The sequence below is a fragment of the Camelus bactrianus genome, chromosome 13, assembly GCF_048773025.1.
Source record: "Camelus bactrianus isolate YW-2024 breed Bactrian camel chromosome 13, ASM4877302v1, whole genome shotgun sequence".
NCBI lineage: Eukaryota > Metazoa > Chordata > Mammalia > Artiodactyla > Camelidae > Camelus > Camelus bactrianus.
Window position 1 is genome coordinate 24,110,654 of NC_133551.1, and position 19,227 is coordinate 24,129,880.

Genomic DNA, 19,227 nt, shown 5'->3' on the forward strand with positions numbered 1-19,227 from the left:
CTAGAACAGTACCTTTCAAACTTTATCCTGCAAACCTGTCATCTGGGGTTAAAAAAAAAAAGTACATTCTGGTTGAATGGGAAGTGGGACTCTTCAGTCCTAAGAATCTCTCAACTGAGGCAGATGCTTTTGATCTTCTGGCCACAATTGGAGTTCAAGACTTGAACAGTGGTCCTCAGCATGTAGCCTTAGACTGCTTGCATCAGAATTGTCCAGGCTGATTGCTAAAAACTTACCTTCCCAGCCTATCCGAGATGTACCAAATTAGACTGGAGTGAGGTGGAGAGGGACGTATTCATTTTAAATACGTAGTTACCACATGATTCTCATGTTTACTAAATTTGAAAACCATTAGGTTTGGGAGGTCAGAGACAGCATGAAAAGAGTCTGGAAGGTGAGTCCAGCAAAACTGTGAACTAGGGAATCTTTAATCTTATTTAGGAGTTTGAATTTTATTACATAGGCAATGGGTGACAATAGAAGGTTTTAAATGAACATTGACTTCATAGATTTGTGTCTTATGCAGATCATTTTAGAAGCAATCTAAAAATAGATGGAAGCACAACAGGATAACTTGTATGCATCTTCCCTACTGACAAGTCAAGTCTATAAAATGGAACAAAATATATAACATAAACAGTCCCAGGTAGTGAAGAACATGAAGACAGAACTGTGACCTTGGGAGGAGGGAAAGATACAATGCAAGCCCCCACTGTATTCCATGATTTCCCTGGCTTTCTGCCTGAGATAGTTTTCTGTCACAGAGGAGAAGGTGGAAGGGCAGTCTAATTGAGTTGACAATGGAGATCAGCTTTCTGTGATTACAAAATGGTTGCAATTTGAGGATAAGGTAACAGAGCATAAAAAGAAGCTTCACAGAGAGAAAACTGTTAAAGTCTGCATGGAGATTCAATATAGGTTCTTACTTTGATTTGTATAGACATAGACAGAGACTTAATAGGATGAAGAAAAGATCACCTGATTTATGGCTGAAATGTGAATGGTTATGATATCAGAGGCCATGTAGTACTAGGAGATTTTAGAATTTCAGCCAGCCAGAATGGAGAGACTTTATTGAATAACTTGGGCATTCAGGTAGGATTCCAACAAATACATGCCTTAGAAATAAGAACCATATTCAGAAATGAGGACCATGTCCTAGAGTAATAGGTATGCCAAGTGTTGGCAAAAGATGTGGAACAACTGGAATTCTCATGCACTGCTAATGCGAATGGAAAATTATATAGCCATTTTGGTAAATAAAGAGTTTGGCATTTTCTTATTAAAATTAAATATGCATTTATGATATGATCCAGCAATTCCACTCCTAGATATTGCCCAAGAGAAATGAAAACATATGTTCAAACAAAGATTTGTACAAGAATGTTAATAGTAATTTTATATATAACAGTTAAAACTAAAAACACTCACGTGTCCATCAACAAATGAATGGTAAAACAAATTGTGGCATATCTTTATAAGGGAATACAACTTTCCAATAAAAGAAATTAATTACTAAACACATTAACAATAGCATTATAGCTAGGAGAAATCATTTATAAAAGAAAAGAAAATGGAATGGATTGCATTCATATAAAATTCTGGAAAGGAGGAAACTATAGGAATAGAAAAAACATCAGTGGTTTCCAGAGGCCAGGTAGGATGGAGGAGGGAACTGATTGCAAGAAGATATGAGGGAACTTCTGTATATGACAGAAAAGTCTTATATCATGATACCAATGATGGTATGTGACTACATACATTTTCAAAAGTCTTCAAATTGTACACTTAAAATTGTTAATTCTGTTATGTATAAATTATACCTCAATTAATCTAACCCCTTAAGAAGAAATAAAACAAACAAAAACATCAAAAAACCAAAGAAGTATGAGAGCTAACCATCCACATGGCACTGAAAAGCTAAACACTTGCTCTGTTCTTACTAATGAAAGCAGGGATGCCCCCACTGGTAAAAATACTCAGCTCTGAGGCAGGCCCAGCATTTGAGGGTGTGTAATTGAATGTGGCCAAAAAAAAAAAAAAAAAGATGTGAAATTACATTATTCATTATATATAAATAATTTCTGTTTGTGTCAAAAATATTAAGATTAAGAAAGGCAAGGAAAGGCAGAGTAACTCCTTCAGATTAAAGGAGATTATAGAGACAAGAAAACTGAAAGTATGACTCTGGATTAAATGCTAAACAGCAACAATAACAACAAAACAGTTGTAAATGACACTGCTGGGACAACTGACCAAACTTGAATTTGGACTGTGGATTAGATAAATAGTATTGTATCAATGTTACATTTTCTGATTTTGATAATTATATTATGATTATGTAAGTGAATTTCATTTTTTTAAGGAATAAAGATAGAAGTATTTAGTAGCAATAGGGAATGCTGTCTTCAGTTTACTTTCAAATGATTCAGAAAATAAATAGAGTGATAACAGAGATGGAACAAAATGTAAACAATCAGTAAATCTGGATAAAGTGTACATAGGAGTTTCTTGTAAGAGTCTGGAAATTTGTTGTTTGAAATATTAAAATTGAAAGTCATTAAAATATGTGGGAGAACAGAACTGCAGCTCAAAATGAACCAGATGCCTGTTGCAGTTGTCCCGGAAGGGACAGTTAGAACTAGATCGAATCCAATGGTAGGATAAATGGCTGTATTGTTTCTGTGTTTAAAGTGAAGTGATGTACTTAATTTGTTTTTATCTTTGTTAAAAAATAGAGTAATCATGCATTCTATTACCGCTTCTTAAGGATTTTTGCCCACCTTGTGTCCTAAGATTCTAAATTTGTTTAAACTTGCTATTAAAAAAAGTTATAGTCCATCTATCCTCCTGTAAAATACAACAAAACAGAAGAACTAGAGCAAAGGGAACTCTAAAAGTGGAAATTTTGTTTTGATAAACAGAGATGGTAGAAATAAATTCCCTAAAGATTGTAGCACTAAATCATTCAGAACCCATTTGTGTGGCTGTGTCACGCAAAGTCTTAGGAAAATGGATTAATATAGAAAGAATCTTCTCGACAGTCCGATTCAGAATTCATGGTTTCACAGTACTGCCGTGACTACCCATCACCAGCTTCCTATTCCCTGGGGCTCGTCTGCTTTCACCTCCTGCCATCCAGCAGAAAAGCCAGCATCAGACACTGTGTGCTACACCCTGAACTCAGCCTCCATTCAAGTTTTGTAGGATGATTAGTAGGTTTTAAAGACAATTTAGCACTTACCCTGACTCTTTCTCTCAGAAGGAATCAGAAAAATTGACTAGGTATTGACTGGGCTTGGAAAAGAATGAGCATTAGAATATTTGCATGATGAATCGCAGGAATATGTGAAACTGAACCACAGGAAAACGTGGCTCTCTTCCCCACAATGATAAACTCTCTAAAGGTTGGGGGAGGGTTGGAGTGCAAAGTAAAAGCCATCCATATACAAGCGAACAGCTGCCCCCACCCCCGCCCTTGCCACCATCACACTTGAATATATAAAACTGAAATAAAATCCTGTTACAGATTCATGAGATTGAGAAGGAACGAAATACGCAATATAACAAGAGCCAACTGTGCTTGATTCCAATTATTATTCTAACATTTACTAGAAATCCAACCTTAATCTTCAATTTCCTTTTCTATCAACACTAATATGCAACTCACTAAGTTATTTTAATGGTTTAAGAAATAATGTATATAAAACCTCGTGTGATACTTAGCTTTTAATAAGTGCAGAGTAAGTAGAAACCTACTTTGATTAGAAAATGAACATTTATATAATATATAATTTATATATTATATAAATGTATATTTGTGACAACTTCAAGGATCTGTTGTAACACCGAGTGCCCCAGCTTTTCCAATCCACTTTTATATTTACTCTCTGATCAGATACTGAGATTATATTGAAACTAGGGATTAATGCAAGGAAACAAACAATAGAAGCAAAAGTAGGAGAAATAAAAGGAAACTAAAGGGAACTCTAGAGATGTTTTTATTAAGGAAAACATGTGGAAAAATGCAGCTTCAATGTGCTTCTTTCCTCCTCAAATGCAACCTCATCTCTTGCACAGGGGCAGCTTCGTCATGGAAGGAGCTCTGGAAAAAGTACCAATCCGCCAGGTCTTAAATTCTGGCTGACCACTAGCTGACCACGTAATCTTGCAGACAATAATACTATTCGTTCACAGAGTTCTTCTGAGAATTAAATCAGATAAATATAGAAAGCAATAAAAAGGATGTGTTCTGATAATAGCTGCTCAACAAAGAGTTAGCTAGAAGTCTATCTAGGAATATAATGCTCTGATCACTCTGAATATTTCCCATGATTACTAACTCTCAAAAAAAAAAAAAAAAGACAACATTTACAGCATCCTTGGTTCCACTACAAAATTGTTGTACCTTGTAAACTGCCAAGTGCAAGGCTGTAAATCCATTTCTTGTCAGTCGAGATGGGCGGAGACCTTTTAACATAAGGGTTCTAACATGTGACTTGTTGCCTTAGAGAGAAAATGAAAAAAAGTTAAATTGTTGGGATAGACTAAGTGACTTAAAAATCTCTCTTTAGCTTAATGATAAATGTCATACTGATACATAAAAATATCAGACTCCTGGGTCTGCTTGCCATTTGTAAAGTTTTTTAAATCATTTACAGCCTTATGTAATAGTGAGCATTTTATGACACTCATAAAGCTTTGTATCAGTGCTGTGTATTTCAATGCATTTGTGTTACATTTTTTATCTGATGCTCTCATCATGCTTAAAAAACAGAAAAAAACATGAAAAAATTCACCTTAATAAACTATTTGTGAAAAAAGCTTAGATAAACATCTAGTTGCACAGGATTCCTCAGCTTATTTACAGTAGAGGAATCTGGAGGAAATGGCTAAGGTTGGGAAGGCATGTTTAAATTTGGGAGGAAGACATGTTAAGCAGAGTTTGCTTAGTTTGGGAGGAGTGGTTAAAGGATATGTTTAGAGTCAATACTTAAATGTTAGTGTTCTTTTAAAAACTGAGTTTAAAGGATACCAGCTTGGATTAATAACAACAATAAAAACCCATTCATTAATTCCATATATTTATTGAGTACCTACTATATGCCAGGCACCATCCTAAATACCTGAGATATATTAATGAACAAAACAGAACAAGATATGAGGTAAATTAAACTCTTAATCTTCACTTTTATCAGTCTTCACTTTGAGATTTTATCTTTGGCATTTTTTACCTTCCACATATTTTATTACAGATTGTGAAGCAATTGCTTGATGATATTTTGAGGAATGCTTTCAGTGCTTCTGTATTTAACCTAGTCCCTGACTGGCACGCCCAATACTGAAAAATGCTTTAAAAATTTTTTTCCAAGCAAACTAAGGAACTTGGTTCAAGGTAGGAGTACAATAAAACTTAAATTCAGAGCTAAATCAATTGGAATATCTGTCTGGTAGTTACTTCTTCAACTGAAGGTTATCAGGGTCCAGGGGCAAAGCAAAAGAGAAAATTGAGTATGAACAGAATTCTTTCATAGACTACTAAGCAGCTCAAATCACTAACCATATATACATATAACTAGTTTATAAAGTATTGAGTTTCAAGCACTCACCTCCACAAATGCAACATAAATGAAGTAGAGACAGACCATTTTCTGTGCGGTAATTTAAATTGACTTTACTGAAGGCATCATCAGAGCTGAAAAAAATATTTTACAGATGATCACAAATTCCATCTTTTAGTTTATCATTTTTCATTTGAAAAATTATAATAGGAAATCTAGTTACTACAAATTCAGAAATACATCTCTTCTAGGATTCTTTGGTACCTAGAAAATAATTTTGAATATACCTCTAGACGAAGATTAAAATCAAGAGAAAATAATATTAAAAGTTTGAGAGACCAAGTTTAAATTAAATACTCATACAAGTTCTATGTTCTATGTATAACTGGAACTTTTCTGGGCACCTTGAGAATTATAATTTATATAGAAATAGAAAACAGATATTTGAAAGTAAACTCATTTTCCTCACAATCAAAATCTCATATAATATTTATGGAAAAATTCAAGAAATTATCTCCAAAAAAAAAAAATTAGTAGCAATTGATAAGAGACTGGGAAAAAGGAATACAATCCCTGCATTACAAATTCTGCCTGAAGCAAAGCTTCCTCTTACTCTGACTGGGTCAGATTTCACAGATAAAGAAGGTCTCAACTCTGATACGGTACTGTGATACAGTCCCAGGTGAGAAGAAAAGGAATGTTAGTGATTCAATTAATAAAATCCTTGCTTTTGTCTGAACAAAGACCATTGCCCCAGGAGGGCCCTAGAGAGCCATAGGTAGCCTTTGAAAAAGAATGTACAGCTAAAATTCTTGACCTCTTGAGGTCATGGGTACTCCCAGGACATATTTCAGTAGAAATGCGATCATATCTTTGGCTTCCCAGGTTAATTTCAAGCTGCCTCCTGCCTATTTAAATCTCCAGCAGCTTTCGTGAGATAGCACCACCTTTGGTGAATGAGCCTTCATCTCATTTGTAAAGTACTTACTCTTGAAAGGTACTATAAATTCAGAACATTATCATCAACGCACCCAGTTAAGAACTTCAAAAGCTATTAGAATTTTAAAATAGGAAAAGGAAAGGTACTATTCTCCAGGGTGCTGCTAAAAACAAACCCCTCTAAATCTAGGGCTCTGGAAGGATCTCAGTGAAATGCTTTCATTAGCAATGGCAAGTACAGTGGTTTGTTTCCACAGGCTTGGGAATATTCCAGAACTTTCCCACCCTCTTGCTCTCCAGGTTCAGCTTCCCTGTAGCAAAGTCCATAGCCTATGCTTATTGAGAAACATACCTTCACTTGCTTTGGAATGCCACAGGCAGAAGTACAATAGACTTCAACAGGTTATTATTATTTTTTTTTACAAATGATGATAATATAATGTATCAAGGAGCCCAGGACTTCATGAAAAATAGTTAAGAATTTGATTCATTTCTGTCTGCACTTTCCTCTAGCTCAGAGAACAATGGAAAAAAATGAGTCTGATGAAAATGCCGCTTTTAAATGTCTACCTAAAATAAGCCTAATTGTAAATGATATAGCTATTTTATGGTATGTGCATTAATTTTATAAAATAACACAGTTCTTGGAAATATGTGGCCTTTGCCTGAGCCCGGCTTCTAAACTCTCAAAGTCAAATTGTATTATAGGTGTCTTGGAGAAATTAAACTAAATAGGCAGTGCTAAACCAAGTGCACTCGGCAGCCCGGACTTGGAAGTGCATTCACAGCGGTCTTCTCCGTGGTTATGATTTCAAACAGTACAGGTTTTCTGAAGAGCTGAATTCTGCTTTTGGAACTAGGTAGATTGGATTTTTCTCTTCAGGTTTGTAGGAAATTAGCATGCATAAATAAAAAGAGGAAGAAAATTGTAACTAGCAATTGAGGCTGGTGATTGGCAGTGACTCAGAAGTTCTGAGCTGCTTTGGCTTTTCTTACTTGGTCCTTTCATTGTCCAGCAAATGAAACACACTGTCAGAACACAAGGCAGAAAACAAAGTCTTGGAATGGGGCAGGAGAGGGAAGCCTTCTGTTAAATGTAAAGAATTACTTAACCTTTAGCCTAAGAGAAAAAGAGAGAAGGAAGTACTTTCTTTTGAGGTATCTATAATGAACTGAATGGCAAATGCAGAAAGAAGAAAAAGCTTGGGAGCGCCTCTGTAGCAATAAACCCTTGAGGAAAAGTAGTTTTTCAATGTGTATCTCTGATATTATACTGCAGTACCTGCCATGTCCTGATGTTTCAAAAGTGGAAAAATCATTTCAGCCATGTAGGTTATTCTTAAAATTTGGTCCTTGTATTTGCACCAGGATTGAAATCCTATTCTGCTTTCTGCCTTTTAAGTAATTTTTTCCCCCTCCAATTTGGGATAGTTGTTTAACCTCTTCAGGCCTTATTTCTTTAGTTGTAAAATGATTAAAATGATACATATGACATTGTATTGTTGTGAAGAATAAATGAGGTTAAGCACTTATGACAGTACATGGCACGTGTTATGTTAACACTGCTGTCATTACCAAATTCACTGTTAAGGTACAACTTGCCTTTTGTAGTCTAATTCTTAAGAGAATTTTAGCACAATTTTTAAACCACGTTTGACTTTTTTTGGCCTTTCACAATTGATACTCTGTAAAATGTCCTGATTTTGACAACCAATTCTATAGATACACACGTTTTATGCTGACAGTGACTCAGGTGCCTAGAAAATGTCTTTTCTTTACATATTTTAAAAAATGGCCACCAAGTTCACTGTTGTGACACCTGGCACCTATCATTGATTGACAGCAACTGCTAGAATCACAGTTCTGTAATACAAGGTCAGCAGCATCATTACTATGGGGAACTGATTTTCAACATTGGAGGTATTAAAAGAACAACAAATGCAAAGGGGGAAAAAAGATTGTTTGAAAATCATTTTATTCAGATGGTGGACTCAATTGCTTTCTCATTCCATGATCTAAGTTTGATGATACATTCAGTGTGGCACACACCACCTACAGAATACCAACTGTGTGGTCCACCTCTGTTCTTAATGCTCATTTCAAGTTGTTTTCAACGAACTACTTGCTATAAACTATTCATTGTTCCTAGATCCTGCAAGTGTGTCAGTCTTAGGACTATGCATGCTAGATGCAATCCTACAACTGGCCTTAGCATTAGTCCTGATCTCTAAGGTCCCAATCAGTTTTCCAAAGAAAGTAAACACTGAATAAAAAAAAATATATATATATATATGATGTTAAAGTTCACAGCTTTATTAAAAATGATACTAAATGAATGTCTATTGTTTATACAAATAAAATAGAAAGCATAAATTATATTAGAGACGTTTTATTTAACAATTCCTTTGTTCTCTGAATCTTATGCTAGACTTGACCATTATTCATAAGTGAATCAGTACACAGCCCTAAAGAACTCCTTGTCAAAACTGAACTGCAGTCTTTACTTATGTTCTCCTCTTGAATTCTATTCTCCTTGAACACATGCAACTTCTATTAATGCCAACAAAATGAGTAGAGAATAGATTCCCACAATGCTTGGCAGTCAAGTGCAATTTTAATAGTAACAGTTTTTTATCTTAACTTTAATAACTGGAATGCAATTTTTAAATAAAAGTTACTTTGGAGCTATATTTGAATCCTAATTCTCACTTCCTGTTGACTTCTAGTCAAATGTTTCTGTTTTGATACATGCTATTAAAATAGACAAGATTTTAAAGCAATCATTCCTAGGAGAGAGATTTCATTTTCTCTTCTTTTGCCTCTTCTAAAGGAACTGTGTATGTCAAATTCACTGCCAAATGAACATCACTTACGTATTCTAATACCCTAAGCTCAATTTATTTTTTAATTTTCCCTTACATTTTTCATCACCTGCCATGTCATATTGTAACTTAACATATCCTAATGAGTTCATAGTGCTTGCTGGAGCATGAATAAAGATCCTAATTAAAATGAAGTCACTATTATGAAGATATTTCTAATAGTAAATTCTGTCCTTAATCATTAAAAATGGTAGTTTTGTACCCAAAGGTTACTTTATTTCTTGTAGCGTAATGAACTCTTTTCTTAGCCTCTACCTTTTATCCAGAAAAGTATGCAGTTTTGTGATCCAATTAAGCTTCTCATGACCTCATCCTTTTAAGAAGATATCTGACATGATCACAAATGGAAATTGGTTAAAACATAGCATGTGAGCATTTGGCCAAAGAATAACACACTTCTGTCCAAAATGTTCAGATAGGTAGATAATATTTTTTAAGTTAATTCACTGGCTGAAATTTAGGTAAAGACCAAAGAGGTAAAAGAAGGTAAGGATTTGTTATAGATCATCTAGTTTCCCAAACTGATAATTTAGGTTTCAAATGGCTGGTTGTAACTTTTTGTGTAGTTCTTGATAGCTGTTGCTGATTTCCCCTCAAATAATAGAAATAGAAAAAAATCTTCAATAAGATCTATTCCCAAGCTATATCCCTAGGAAGTGTCTAGAAACATATTTGTCCAATATCTCCCAAATCAAATATGCAAATTAACAACATGAAGTATACTCATTCTTTCATTCATACTGTAAACAATTACTGAGATACGGAGGCAGGGAGAGTCAGAATAATTAAGGATCGTAAAATTGGGACAATAATAATTCTGATCTCATAGGGTTATTGTGAGGTTTAAATGGGTAAGAACTTGTAAGACTTTTGTAAATATTAGCTGCTATAATAATTATTTTTATGAAAGCATTGATATTGATGATTTTAGCTTTTTCATTGTTTTGCTTTGCATTTGAGAAGGGGGATAAGAAAGTAGAAAAAAAAGATGAAAGCATAATGGGATGGGAGGGAAGAACAGAGGGAGGATAGAAAGGGAGAGATAGGGGGAGCAAGAGAGGAGAGGGGCTGAGACACACAGAGAGAGAAATGGAGACAGCGACAGAGAGAGGTGGCAATCAAGCTGCTTCATAAGGTTTTTTACAAGATATTCCTGTAAAATTATTATTCATAACTAGTTTTACCTAGACAAGCAAGAAAAGAAACAGAGAGACAGACAGTCTTGGTGCAAGGTGAATTCTCTGCTTTTTGGTTTGAAGTCTTTTTGTTGATATTGCTATTTGTTTTTTGTTGTATTGCTAATTAGCGCAATGCACTAATCAAACATGCCAAATAATATTTTCATTCAGTTTTCATTTTGTGAGATGAAATGTCTTCCCTCAATATTCTACTTAGCACCTTGATAGAGAAGTTCACTCTTCTTAGGTAAGGTCAGCCTCCAGTGCTTCTGGAGCTATTCATTTTATAATAACTAAATTTCACAACTGGTTCTGAAAAATGCAGATTTTTTTAGAAGATGTTTCATTTGGAGAATAAGTACAGTGGATGGCTGCTGGGCCCAGAGGAACTTCAGGGAGAAAATAAGCAGGAAGGTACATCTCAGAAAACCTCCCTCATTGTTTTCTTTCTTTTTTTCTTTTTTTTTTCTCTTTTCTTCAGTTCATCTAAATATTGCAACTGCCTTGCCATGGAACAGAGCATTCTTTTGACTATCTTTGTTCACGTATGAAATCTAATCAATTTCAAAGTGAGATATTAGTCTTAGGGACCAAGATATTTCTTCTCAATGCTAAAATAGATTAAAATTGACAAAAAAAAATAGGGTTCTTTTGATTATGTTGAAGTCACGTCATTGAAAAAGTATAACTTCTTTGGAATCTACTCATAGAGGTTTAAATTTCATATTACAGATTAAACAGATAAAAAGTAGGCTTGACAACAAAATGAGCAAAACATAGTTCTTAAAGTTTCTTAAGAATTAAAACATATTGAAATAAAATAATTTAATTGGAAGCCTTTTAAAAGCTGGATGTGGAGAGTCATCGTGTAAGTGGTTGTCAGAGATCACGGAAGGGTACATGTATCACCAAGGGGTGGGAGTGAGAGTGCAAAACATATTCTCCAATGCCCATACCTATGGACAGTGCTAATGAAAAGAACATGGCAAGACTGCAGAGTGGTGTGGGGAAAACAAACATTTTCAAAGATAATTTTTATCCACCCTTCTTTCCCCCTCCCAGTTTGAGAGAACTAAGATCATGAAGATCAAACACATTTTGAAATTAAGTACAGCTGGGTACAATCCCAGCCGAACTATATAAGCCATTTAATTTAACCAGCTCAAGCCAGTTTAATTTGATTAGCATCATTTTCTGCAGGTATAAAATGGCAATTGCAATAGGTACCCCAGAAGGTTGTTAACATAAACAATGATGATCAGTTTTTAACTAACATTTTTGAGTATTTACCATGTGACAGTCACTGTGCTTAAGCACTTTACATATGTACACTTCAGATTATATGAGCTAATGCATATTAAAACACCTAGTCTCATGCCTGGCATATGGTAGGCACTAAGTAGCTAATCTGTTTTCCTTTCAAGTGCTATAGAAATACATATTACAAATAAATGCAAATATAAATAAAGCTAAATTGACAAAGACTCTAGGGAACACACATACTAGTGGTATAGAAAGACCTGTAAATGGATAAAGCCGGTACCAGGTAGTAAGTTTTATTATATTGATAATCATGATGATCAAAGACAGCCCAGAGGAGGAAAAAAGTCACACAGTGTATTCCAATGTAGCAATTCTGTCTTTCCTTCTTCAGGCTTCTCTATTTTTCATCTCTTTCAGTCTCCTATTCATTACCTCAACAAATACCCAGTTATGAGTGAATGTGACTTTATTGTGGAAGAGGAAGCAACATTCAATTTCTATTCCTCCACATTGCCATATCAAGCTCTTATTTCAAAACTGCTGTAAATTGGTATAAGCAAGATAACAGTTTAGTGCTTTTTGTCTTTTTTAAGTTTAGTACTTCTGTTGTTCCTGAGCTATGCTGTGGATGAAATCTGTACCAGAAGATTGTGTATTTGAGGAGGTATAAGCCTTGCTTCATGATGTCTACATGAAATCTCTTTTAACGAATGGGATTAGTATCCAGCATGAATGCCATAAAGAAACTTGCCAACAATCAAAAACAATAACAACAACAACAAAACTACAAAACAAAACAGACAAACCTATGTTTGCACTAGTGATCCTCTACCTGTGACCCCAATATTAAATGCTTCTTTTTAGGCATTTTATACTGTTTCCTCGCTGTCTACACGTTCAGGGAAAGCCTGACGTCAAGCAGCATGACACAGTTTATCATCATTGAAGTACTCCATACACTATATAAGGCATGAATAAAAATGAAAAAGAAAGATTCTAAGATGTATTTAACACCTAAAATGTAGATATTCAATTAAATGTGATCTCACATAGTACTAGGTTTAAAGTTCCCAACTACTCTTTAAATTTTGGTATGTAAGCCAATGAGTAGGACAATTTATATTCTCAGTGCTCCATTCTTTTCTTTCCTTGTCATCCATCATTTTATCCTTCAGAAAAGAAAACCCTCAGAAGTTTGCCCTAGGCAGGACTGACTCTTTCCCGGGGATGCTGTCGGCCTTGATGGAGTCAGACAAGGCAGCGTGCTCTGGTTTGGGCTGTTCGTTTTGTTCCCTTGACTCTCTAGACCATACCCTTTGCCTGCTTTCTGTTCTCATGTTCACTGATATCACCTCAGGCAGAGTTCTCAGTGCAACTGAGATATCTTTCTAGAAGTGTAGTTTTCAAACTTTAGCTGAAGTATCATTTTTTAGCATGCAAAAGTATTACCTAGGGAGCTTGTTAAAAATTCAGGTTTCTAGAAATCATCCCCAAAGATCCTGATTTCATCTGATACAGGGTGGGATCCTGGAGTCTAAAATGTCGGCATGAATTGCTGGCTACTTTACTGTAGGAGATCCTCAGCCCTTGGAGAAACGTGATTCCAGGCTGTGGGTAAACCTTTCCTCAGCCTCCTTAATTATCGTTTCTTGCTAATGAGACATTTCTGCAGCTTTCTCAATGATTTTAGCACCAAGCTACCCGTCTCCTCAAAATGTCTGCCATTATTCTCAGGGAATTTGACATCTATTTTGATGAGCCTCCTAATAGTCTTGTCTGAAAATTCTTCAAATCCCTCTTCACCACAATCTTTAGAAGTTATATTTCAGATTTTGACATCATCTTTGAATTGTTCAAACATTTTACATTTAAAAAAAAAGTCCCTGATGTAAAAGACTTTATTCTAACCTCACTTCTTAATTTTTAATAAACTATTTGTTACTCCTACTTGATAATAAGGTCTTAAATCTTTCAAACTGCCTTTTAATCCAATCAATCATGATAATAGAAGCTCCAATTTCTCAGTACCTACTGTGTGTTAGGTCCTCTACACAGCACTTGACATCATTTTTCAAATGTACTGTGAGGTTGCTATTATTAACCTCATTTTACAGCTACAAATGAGGCTCAAAGAGATTCAGTAGTAAATACAAAGATACATACATCATTTGTAAATAAAAGAAACCAAATTTAAAACTATGTATGACTGCAAAACCCTTACACTGACTGACATAGCTTTCTTACTCAATTTAGATAAAATGGTCATTACTTTTTCTTGCTTCCAGTAGACTTTCCATGGTCCTCATCCATTCTTGCTTATATATCTTTACTTAATTATGACTTTTATTTGGAATGTTTTACAAAACCAATGAATAAATTAAGATATCAAATCTTCTTTTTTTATATTTGAAAACCATCCTGCATTTCCTTCCACTTAGCACTTGTCATATACTGTCTTTTATGAGTTATTTATATATGTTTCCCCTCAAGCAGATTGTGAACTCTTGGAGCAAGAACCAGGGTGTAGGAAGAGCTCTTTCCAGGGAGTCGGGCAGACCTCAGTACCAGTCACAGTTCCAGCACTCACTGACTATATGATCTTGACAAGATCTGACTGTCTCTACACCTTAGTTTATTACCCACCAGAATTAATATTATCTATCACAGAGGGTCATGGTGAGGATTAAACAATGTTTTGTATTTGATGTGTCTGGAGTAACACCTTGAATATAGTTGGCACAACACATTCTGAACTATAATCTCCCTGACACTGATTCCTGCCTCTCACCCCCAATACTAATCAGCAAAAAGGAGGTCACATCTGTCACAAATAGTAAGTAGTATAGTAGGACCTGTAGAACGGCTGCTTGTTGTTGATGTGATATGAGAAGAAACATCTCCAGCTTAATTCTTAAAAGGATATGTCTGTTTAAATTAGTCTTGACATATTCACACGATACTGCCCAAATTAAAAATAAATAAATAAATAAGGTTTTAACTTTATAAATGAGGGAAATCTCTTCAGTTTAATCACACTTCATCCACCATATTTATGTAAGTCAATAAGAGCTGGAGGGTTTATGGTTCACTTTTACATTCATATCTCTTGCCCAGCAAAATTAATTTGTATATATATATATATATATAAATCTATTATACCAAAGTGGCAGTCATACCTCCACAGGAATTTCAAATGTTTTCCCATAAGTGGGCATGTGATCATACTTGCAAGTCAGCCCAGGGTATCTCATCACAAGTGTCAAAGCTGAGTTAATCACTTTGGGCAAAACAACACAGAGAATTAACCATTTCCCAAATGGTAAGTTGAATACTTATGAAGGCCTTATTAATCCACTGGAAAATTTCATTAAAAACTATATTATACATGAATAATTTTATTTGCCAGGTATAGAAGCTTTGCACGTTTACTATATCTGAAATTTGTTTTGAAAAATATGATACCATTTGGTCATTGCTTTACACTTACTTTCCAAGTGAAACAGAGAGAGTTCTTTGTCGTAAGCACATTACGTGAATGGCACAGCTGCAAGTGGACATGGCTAAATGGCCGCGTGGAACTTCTTCTCTTAGTGAGGCAGCTAGCTTGAATCGACCCTCTAAAACACATCTAGTTTCTCATGACAGATTCAATTTCTCCAGAAGGTTGCTTGTATATATGAGGCCCTGCCCCACTTTTCTGAACATTTTGTGTCTTACAAGGTTGTCACACTATGCCAGATTATTTTTATCTTGCTATCATGGAACAAAACTCACCAAAAGCCTGAAGCCAGTGTTACACACTGTTACATGATTGTTCAGGGGCAGAATGATACTCAGTTTCATTAAGGGACAGCCTTTCAATGTCAAAAAGACCAAAGGGCTTGTTAAAATCAGACTTACCCTAGCAGTCCAAGAAGTAAGATGTGGCCAGTATTCTACCAACATCTGGGAAGAGAAGTCTAATTATTTGTTGCTGGCATGGCTTGCAAGAATGATCTAATTCTAGACAAGATTACTCAGATCAACAGTTTGTATTTAAAGGCTAGCTCTTAGGTTCCTCTTTTTAAACTTCAGTGATGGGAACATGGAAGTCATATTTTGAGGAGAGAAGATATTTGCATTTTAGGGGCTATATGAATGATCAAGAAGGGAAAACCTTACATTCTAAGGCTTAGAACATGACCATTTATACCTGAGTTTATATGGGTTGTGTTTTTAAATACAGATATATCTAAAAACTAGATCAACAATGAAGACACTTATACAAAGAAATAATAACTCTGACAACTTTACCCAAATATATGCCTTAGTTCTGTAAGTTCTTTTTCTTTGATCTGCAGGTCATCTTCTAATCTTTCTATCACAGTAACATAAGATTCACTGACTTTCTTCTTCCATTCATCTAGCAAAGAGAAACAAATGGGATTGATTCATAGCTGAGCTTTGTAAAATGTAGACACAGATCATAACATACAAGTAATTAAAATGCTGTTTTTTACTCTGAATTTTATAACACTTTATTTAAATTACTGATTGTGAGTTTAAAATGCAGATGCTTATATTTAAAATGCAATCATATTGAATTGTAGTAATTAAAAACCCATTTGATATTGGATAATATATTTACATGGAAGAATATATTTGACTTATTTCATTTGATTTTATTGCATTATAATTATAGCAATCTCTGGTTGCTAGATAAGAGTTTTTAGATTTTAAATACTAGATACTTAAGATGTAATCTTAAAATCCCTATATTCAGCAGCATTCCAAAATTTTTTCTATAACATTATACCTAGGAACTAATATACTATTATAAGAAATTTTCTGTTTTTTCTAAAGATCTTTCAGAGAAAAATAATTTGAGATAATCTTCTCAACACTTTCATATATGTTGTCTTATCCTCTGTGTAAAAATTAACAGATATTCTAATGACATGTTAATTATCTATAACTACTACTGAACTATATTATATTTAAAGATATAAAAATAATTACCAGTGCAAGTTTGAGTTGGTCTAGATTTATAATTTCCCATTTGTTAGAAGTTTCTTCTTTTCCCCAGTGCAATTCCTCGGGTTACAAGATTCCAAGTTCAAGTGCAGTGACAATCCAGTTGAAAAATACTTTGATAGTCTGGCTAAAAATAAGCTGACTGCCAAATGGAATGTCATGCAACAATGACAAGGAACAAAATAGTTTGTGCTTTCAAGGGTGAAATCATAAAGGGAACTAATCAGTCTGTTTAAAAGAGCTGTACCAAAAATAAATAGTAAATGTTTCCATAGGATTGTTTGACTCCATCAATTGATTATCTACTCTTACATACTTTCACGGGACATTTCTTTAATCGGTAAACCGAAAAGGTGATTCAGTTACATCTGAGGTTCACAAAGAGCTATGAAAACCACCTAGATCTTCTTTCAGGATTATTTTCTCCCGAGCCAAAGTAATGGCCGTTGGAAAAGAGTGACCAGTGACAGAATCTGTCTCTGTAGTAGGTAAATAATGGAAACCCACATCCTATGGCATGCTACGAATGAATGTAAATTTGGCATATATTAGAGCTATAAAATTATGTCTGTAAGAAGAAATTCTCAACATAGACCATAATTAATTTATACTACTTGTTGAACATACTGACCATAAGAATCATTGATCAGAATTTAAGACTCAGAGTTCTTCAAATAGCAATTCATAAAATAACAGACAAAAATAATAAGATTACAAACAATAAGATGAATGCTTACAGTGTGCCAGACACTAGACTAAGTGCTTTATATGCATTTTGTCATTTTTACCTCATATAATCCTGCAAGGAATATATTGTTCCCATATTATGGATGAGAAAATCCAGATTTGCTAGTATGTGGAGGAATCTGGAATTAGTTTTGAGTCTATATGATTTTAAAGTCCAAGTTATATATTATTACTGATAAATCTCCCATAATTTCTCTTTCATTCACCTTCCACTTACTTCACAGGGTCATTTCTCTTTGTATATGTGTATTTCTAGTGATATAAATAAACTCAGAATATGATGGAGAATAAATGGAAAATTCCCAAAGAAAATTTATCTTGATTTTTAACTATATAGTTCTTCTGGATAATGTAATTATACCTAGAATATATACATTTCAATCTTGAGATGCAACTCCAGAGGTATAGTTTTAATGTAATGGTAGGTATAGATTTCACATTCATATATAGTTGAATGTTCAAAGAACTGTTTCTTTTTTAAGCAAATGCTTCAACAAATTTAGTGTTCCCCCCAACTTTTTCTCAGCAAAGTTAATCCAAGTTCCAGAGGGAGGGTCCCCATACTGATCAGACATAGTCAGAGAAGTAGGTACCTGACTTGGTGGACATCTCTGTCCTTCCCTGGAATTAACTCTCCTTACCACTCCTCAGTATATGCTGCCATGGCCCTTGATGTCTGCTACATTGTGGGGGCCTTTGGCTACTTGACCCACGAACTCTACATTTTCCTTGTTTGAAGGCCAGATATCTTCTACCACACCAGCTTTCTCTCGGCACTTGTATGATCTCTGTCCCTTCAGGTTGGAAAGTCTTTGCTTTCCCCAGACATGCTGCCTTCAGGCCCATCGGCCAAGGCACTTGACTTCCTCAGTGCTTGGTACTGAAGACCAAGTAGTCGGTACAGTCCTGAAGATCATACTGGATAGTCTTTTTTTAAGAGGCTTGCAGTCCCTCAGGGGTATATCTTGGGAGGTAAGGCATAAGCTCTCCCTTCTCTCAGACATCCCTAAAATTCATGGTTTTTACACCTTGAATCCGGAGGGACAGGGATGGGAGTCAGGGCTCTATTCCTTCTTGAGGACATCTAAATCTGCCTATTTTCCCTAATCTTCTTTCTTTTTTCTCTCTACTATTTCAGATCCTGCACCAGTGTGTGTGTGTGTGTGTGTGTGTGTGTGTGTGTGTGTGTGTGTGTGTGTGTGTGTGTGTGTGTGTGTGTGTCTGTGTCTGTGTGTCTGTGTGTTGCCCCTATCAATGAAGGAATAGCTAGTTCTTATATCATCTTGCACTGTCTTTCCAATTTCCTCTTTGATATGTAAGTTTAATGTATGGATTTTTAAGATTTTCCTTTTAATTTTCAAAAGTCTTTTTATCCTCTCAGAAAGGCTGGCTCTTACAACTGAAGGCTTTGACTTTAAAACTATAATTTCTACTATGAGTTTGAAAATCCAATCAGTAATTCAGTTGACCCCAAGGGAATATATTTTGCTAAAAAAAGGTAGATAACGATATACAAATGTGGAAAATGCATATCTCAATACCTAAAATATTAAATGTCATTGCATTTCCTAATTCCAAAGGAACACTATCTATAAGCCCTTTTTATGAATGTGGGTCTAGGTCATGGGTTGAGGGCAAGTAATC

The 19,227-nt window shown here is 34.9% G+C and overlaps 1 protein-coding gene across 1 annotated transcript in view; it reads right to left on the bottom strand.

Moving 5' to 3' along the window:
* The window catches only part of TNNI3K (TNNI3 interacting kinase), a 258,130-nt gene extending 241,155 nt beyond the window's left edge, over positions 1–16,975 (bottom strand). Inside the window, exons 1-4 of the mRNA XM_010963403.3 lie at positions 16,822–16,975; positions 16,117–16,225; positions 5,610–5,695; positions 4,409–4,506 (exon numbers count right to left, since the gene is read on the bottom strand). Of these exons, the coding sequence (XP_010961705.1) occupies positions 4,409–4,506; positions 5,610–5,695; positions 16,117–16,225; positions 16,822–16,861 (333 nt within the window). The 5' untranslated portion in view covers positions 16,862–16,975. The remainder of the gene's footprint in view (positions 1–4,408; positions 4,507–5,609; positions 5,696–16,116; positions 16,226–16,821) is intronic.
* Between the last annotated feature and the right edge of the window lie 2,252 nt (positions 16,976–19,227).